Genomic DNA, 6,956 nt, shown 5'->3' on the forward strand with positions numbered 1-6,956 from the left:
CACCGTGGAAGGTGCATGGCATGTCACATGATACGTGCATGACATGTCACATGATACGTGCATGACATGTCACATGACACGTCAGACTGGTTCGTTGAAATGTCTGAGTGGCAAGTGCAAATGGTTATAATTGAGTGCTTAAATGACCTCAAACTGGGGAAACACCATATTTTAACACCCGGCTAGTTTAACTGCAGTCAATCTCGGCCATTTTCGTGAACTGTGGGCGAAGACCCCAAAATTGGGGTGGCATCGCTGCCTGCCTCGGTTCTCACAGGACAGGAATGAAAATACGTTTCAGTGGAAATTGGTGGGAATAATATAGCGTTCAGATGTCACAGCTGAAAAAGAAACATGTCCGTGTAGTTTTAAAGTGCACAGTTGTATTGTGTTGTAGGTGCTCTGGATCACATCATGGTGACCACTAAAGATGGGAAGTTTCCACTTAACGAGCTTGGCCAGCTCTCCATGAAGTCTCCTCAGCTCATATTGGTCAACATGACCGGCTCCCCCGAGGTAAGTAGGCTATTACACACCGACCCACCAGAACCAACCAGGACACGGGTCTGTTGCCTGGAAATGTTCATCAAATGTCAGAAATTATAGTCTCGGGTAACATTTTACCCACACACACATATATATGTATGTATGTGTATATATATATATATATATATATATATATATATATATATACACACACACACACAGACACACACACACAGACACAGACACAGACACACACTTTATATTGTGTTCCTGATTGATTTCTATTCATAAACAACTTTTAAGGTTTTCCAGAAGTCCAAACTCTGATTGATACATAGATGTGACTTTTCACAAAACCCAAAGTCCCTTCCACAGGAACTCAAATCCTTACTATAGGTCCCCGTACATGAAATCTGACCTGCCCTCCCCGGCACTCGCTCTCAGATCCTCACCAATTGATCACTTGGAGAGTACTTCGCTCTGAAGCTAAAGATAACAAGAGCGTGTGTGTGTGCGTGTGCGCGCGTGTGTGCGCTTGTTTGTGCATGTGTGTGTGCATGAACGTGCAAGCAAGTCTACATGTGAGCTGGCTCAGGACAGGAAATTACCTAATTTTACCCCAAGGTTAGGAAGGAATTTATTTTATTTTTCAGTCTGTTTTTATTCCTTTTCTCCCCTCTTTCTTTCATTAAGCCACGGTTTACTAAGCAGGCTTCCAGAATGAAAATGTTGACTGAAGTGCCAGAGTTTCAGTGACCTGAAAATGTAATTTGGCTTAATTCACATTTTGCAATTTACAGTAAATACTTTAAAAAATCATTTTCCAGTACCACGGTAAATTATGAGTAGTTTGCTTCCTTCGTGTTCTCCGTTGATTTCCTTTTTTTTCCTCCATCCTCAGTGCAGTCTGTAAAAGAGGTAAATGCTGAATCCTCATATTTTTTCTTTATGTTGAATGTTTGGCTGGCCCGTGTCTGTTCGTTGAGTCACCACGGTCACTGCGAGTATCAGTTTGTGCCTCTTTTGGAAGTCGTTTGTGTCCGTTTTGGAAAGTAGTCTGTCAATGGCAAGACAAGCTTTATATTAAATATGTTATATTAAAGATCCAGACTAAACAACTGACCTCTAAAAGGACGGGTTGTTGGTAAAATCAAAATGTACTTGTCAGGGTCGCGGGGATGCTGGAGCCTATCCCAGCAATCACTGGGCAGCAGGTGGGGAGACACCCTGGACAGGCCGCCAGACGATCACATGGCCGACACACACACACACACACACACACACACACACACACACACACGTTCATACCTAGGGACAATTTAGTACGGTCGATTCACCTGACCTACAGGTCTTTGGACTGTGGGAGGGAACCGGAGCCCCCGGAGGAAACCCACACGGACACGGGGAGAACATGCAAACTCCACACAGAGGACGACCCGGGATGACCCCCAAGGTTGGACTACCCCGGGGCTCGAACCCGGGACCTTCTTGCTGTGGGGCGACCGCGCTAACCACTGCGCCACCCTGTCTCGTAACAAGTACATTTTAATTTTACCAACAACCCGTCCTTTTAGAGGTCAGTTGTTTAGTCTGGATCTTTAATATAATATATTTAATATAAAGCTTGTCTTGCCATTGACAGACTACTTTCCAAAACGGACACAAACGACTTCCAAAAGAGGCACATACTGATGCTCACAGTGACCGTGGTGACTCAACGAACAGACACCGGCCAGCAAAACATTCAACATAAAGAAAAAATATGAGGATTCAGCATTTCCCTCTTTTACAGACTGCACTGAGGATGGAAGAGAAAAAAAAAAAGAAAACAACGGAGAACACGAAGGAAGCAAACTACTCATAATTTACCGTGGTACTGGAAAATGATTTTTTTAAGTATTTACTGTAAATTGCAAAATGTGAATTAAGCCAACTTAAATTTTCAGGTCACTGAAACTCTGGCCCTTCGGTCAACATTTGAATTCTGGAAGCCTGCTTAGTAAACCGTGGTTTAATCAAAGATGGATGGCTGTTATGAGGCATGTTACACTATTATGGGTTGTTCTTAACACTTCAGCTTTGTGCAGTTTATCCTCAGAACATCTCCGGTCCATCGGTTACCTGCTTTTATGTTTTCTTGTTTCGCTCTCAGGACTCCTAAACTAACCCGAAGTTGAAACTTGAAATTGAAAACCTTCTTTTTTAAAAAATTTTTGTTAACCTCTGGTGAGCACATCACTAGCCTGGAGACCTGGTCAAGTTGCAGCAATACTCATCTGGGATTCCTTTACTCCGACTGATAAGAGTCCCAAGTGTATTTACGCTCAAATTTACCAGTTTCCTTCCAAACCCTGTCTGTCCAATCATTAAAGTCATGAACTTTTTATTAATTTGGGAAACATAATTGATTTCACCCTTCATGCATTAATCCACGGTGGCCCAGTGGTTAGCACTGTTGCCTCACAGCGAGGAGGTCCTGGGTTCGAACCCCAACCCCTCCCAGGTCCTTTCTGTGTGGAGTTTGCATGTTCTCCCCATGTCCGCGTGGGGTTTCCTCCGGATGCTCCGGTTTCCTCCCACCATTAAAAAAGGCATGCATGTTAGGGTTAATACTCCTGCCTGTGCCCCTGAGCAAGGCGATGGACAGAAGAACTGGAGTTGCTGCAGCGGCCAGCTGCTGCTTTACAATAGGATGGGTTAAATGCAGAGAACACATTCATTGTAGCCAAAAAACAACTGTACAATGACAAAATAAAGTGATTTTCTTAATGGAAAATGTAATCAAAAAAAAAAGTCACCCTTCAATTGCAAATCATTTTCTTCCTCTAGGGGGCAGTATTGCCACCTTCCATAGCAGGTTAAAAAGAGCCATTGTTGATATCCTAAAGGGGGGCTGATGCTGTTATGCCTCCATTTTACATCTGTATTGCTGTCACAAAATCAGATAATAATAATAATAATAGTAATAGAAAAGATAATAATAATAATAATGTTATTTATATATAGCACTGTAACATGTTTATCAACAGTTGAAATGAGGCTATTCAGTCTGCTACCAGAGGAAGTCTGAATGAATCTCTGATATATATTGTGCCCTTTAATTGCTTTATATAGACTCCAACTACAGACCACACACACACACACACACACAAAGATATACATGCACTATGCTAGCAAACCTTGCTTTCGCCATAGCCCACACAGAGGTGAGCTCACGCTACCCAGACCTAATTGGCTTATAATGATGCAATCCATTACCCAGCAGGCCAGAAGGCCCGCCATTGTTTTCCATTCATTCATTAACAGCAGCCTGGCAAGGTGCGTTCAACTCAACTAACAGCCACTGTCACACACTGTTGACCACTGCTAGAGACTGTGTGTGTGTGTGTGTGTGTGTGTGTGTGTGTGTGTGTGTGTGTGTGTGTGTGCGTGCGTGCGTGCGTGCAGGCAGGCATGCATGCTTGTGTGCATGTGTGTGTGCATGTGTGTGTGTTTGAGAGAGAGCAGTGTTGTGTGTGTGTGTGTGTGTGTGTGTGTGTGTGTGAGAGAGAGCAGCAGTGTGTGTGTGTGTGTGTGTGTGTGTGTGTGTGTGTGTGTGTGTGTGTGTGTGTGTGCGCGCATGCAGGTGGGCATGCTTGCTTGCGTGCATGCATGTGTGTGAGAGAGAGAGAGAGCAGCAGTGTGTGTGTGTGTGTGTGTGTGTGTGTGTGTGTGGGAAGTCCAGTGTATGCAAGATTGAAGGTAAGCTTGTGTGTATGCACAACGTCGTTGATGGTGTTTTCTTCAGAACCTCCTTCAGAACACACACACACACACACACACACACACACACACACACACACACACACACACACACACACACACACAGATGCACACACAGCAGCTCCCACATTCCTCCCAGCCGGCTGCTCTTTGAAGTGGGCGGTCAGCGTTTGATGTCGCGTCAGTGTGATTTCTCTTCTCTGCAGCGTATTAAGCAGAACACGCCTGGCCTGCACAGGGAATTCCGCTGGCTTTTCCGTAACCGCCGGAGTGGTGGCGGGAGGAGACGGAGCCGCTGATGAATTTGATGCAGGGAACAATCAAACATAGGTACGGGTCGAATCTATCACCCTGCACTCAAAGAGAGAAACCAGAGAGCGAGGGATCGGGCCTGCGTGCCGGATGGTTTTAACAAACGCGAAAAAGAAATGAGACCCATAAATTAATCTGCTGCACACAAATAAATTCCTTTAATCTCGATGCCGCCCCCTTCCCCCCCTTCCCCCCTTCCCGGCACCGAGGACGAGAGGGAACTGACATGGAAGGAGATTTGGATGGGAAGAGAAGCGTTTCATATGCTTTTTATTCCTCCCCCGGCACACTTGCACCCTTTGTCTTGTTGAACTACAAGGACTGTCATGCCGGAGAGGTTTGGCTAGCGTGATGCTTTGCTTTCCTCTGGTTCTGGAAGGTTCCGGTCCTTGTGTGACAGGTGTGCCTGTCTGGTTCCCATTTACTACAATCTAGACCAGAAGATGGTTTATAGGCTGAGTAATGTGTGCTTTTCTAATCCATATGCTTAATATAGGCTGGTGAGAGCATCTTCTTTATTTATTGATTTGTTTGTTTGTTTATTTTTGGTGCCAACTGCCAGGGTATTATAAACAGTAGGATGTTATATTTGAATAATAACATTTGACTAATTCAGATAAATTTCAGGTAAATTCATTCATCCATTCATTCATTCATTCAATCAATCAATTATCTATCTATCTCCATCAATCCATCCATACATCGATCATCCATCCATCTATCTATCTATCTATCTATCTATCTATCTATCTATCTATCTATCTATCTATCTATCCATCCATCCATCCATCCATCCATCCATCCATCCATCCATCCATCCATCCATCCATCCATCCATCCATCCATCCATCCATCCATCTATCCATCTATCTATCTATCTATCTATCTATCTATCTATCTATCTATCTATCTATCTATCTATCTATCTATCTATCTATCTATCTATCTATCTATCTATCTATCTATCTATCTATCTATCTATCTATCTATCTATCTATCTATCTATCCATCCATCCATCCATCCATCCATCCATCTATCTATCATCCAGTTGTTCATCACTCTCTTAAGCTTTAATCCTTTTTTTTTTTTACTTTCCCCCTTTTTTCTCCCCAATTGTATCTGGCTAATTACCCCACTATTCCGAGCCGTCCCGGTTGCTGCTCCACCCCCTCTGCCGATCCGGGGAGGGCTGCAGACTACCACATGCCTCCTCTGATCCATGTGGAGTCACCAGCCATTTCTTTTCACTTGACAGTGAGGAGTGTCACCAGGGGGACGTAGCGCGTGGGAGGATCACGCTATTCCACCCCAGTTCCACCCCCCCCAAACAGACACCCCGACCGACCAGAGGAGCCGCTAGTGCAGTGACCAGGACACATACCCACATCCGGCTTCCCACCCTCTGACACGGCTAATTTTGTCTGTAGGGACACTCAACCAAGCAGGAGGTAATATGGGGATTCGAACCGGCGATCCCTGTGTTGGTAGACAACAGAATAAACCGCTACACTACCCAGACACCCAAGCTTTAATCCTTTAATTGTGAACAAACAATCGTCATCTGCCTCATACAGATTGTATTTGTAGTTATGATTTTGCAGGAAGTTATTTACAGCAGCCACAAACATGCCCCACTGGTGAACATACTAAAATAAAATGGATTTTGTGAAGTTAAACTCGTATTAAATATGTCATCGTAGATGTCAGATGGAGAGGTAGCCTGTGGTCCAGTTTTACTGGCATGAATTGAAGTCGCAGATGCAAAATCTTGCAATGAAAAACTGTCTTAAAATGCATATCATATGACAGACTTTCTCCTCCCTTCTGGTGTGGGAAGATGGCGGCGCAAAGTTACGTTTGTGGCGGCCTCACCCAGTACCGTCCATGCAGCGTCTTTGTCCACGTCTGCGTCTAAGTTTGTCTTCGTTTGACGGCTGAGAGAGCTAGCGCTGGATCAGCTGGGAGAGCTTGGTGTGCTGCGTCCTTTGGGCCCAGGGACCACGGCCCTGCCTGGAGCTGTGCCCTAGGAGGAAGCACCGGGGGCGGTCTGACAGGACGTGGAAGCGGGGCAGGCTAAGCTAACTGCTAGCCCATACAGACCGGCAGTTCTGATAACACCGAGGGCGGTCCGGCGGTGGCCTTGCTTGGTGTTGACTGTGTTGTCTTTGGTGTCGTTGTGTGGAGTTCAGGGAGGTGTGTCGAGGGTGTCTGACTGGGAGAGCTGGCGTTGGATCGACTGAGGGAGCCTGGTCTGCTGTGTCTGGTGGGCCTAAGGACCACGGCCCTGCCCGGAGCTGTGCCTGAAGAAGAAACACAGAGGGTGGTCTGACAGGACGCAGAACCGGGGCAGGCTAAGCTAACTGCTAGCCCATGCAGACCGGCAGTTCTGACAGTC

At 45.5% G+C, this 6,956-nt stretch overlaps 1 protein-coding gene across 2 annotated transcripts in view; it reads left to right on the top strand.

The window, feature by feature from the left end:
- The window catches only part of mrrf (mitochondrial ribosome recycling factor), a 32,169-nt gene that overhangs the window by 18,403 nt on the left and 6,810 nt on the right, over positions 1-6,956 (top strand). For both annotated transcript variants that reach the window (XM_056302022.1, XM_056302023.1), the window contains exon 4: positions 398-516. In XM_056302022.1, the coding sequence (XP_056157997.1) occupies positions 398-516 (119 nt within the window). The remainder of the gene's footprint in view (positions 1-397; positions 517-6,956) is intronic.

The sequence above is a fragment of the Lampris incognitus genome, unplaced genomic scaffold (assembly GCF_029633865.1).
Source record: "Lampris incognitus isolate fLamInc1 unplaced genomic scaffold, fLamInc1.hap2 scaffold_336, whole genome shotgun sequence".
NCBI classification, from domain to species: Eukaryota; Metazoa; Chordata; class Actinopteri; order Lampriformes; family Lampridae; genus Lampris; species Lampris incognitus.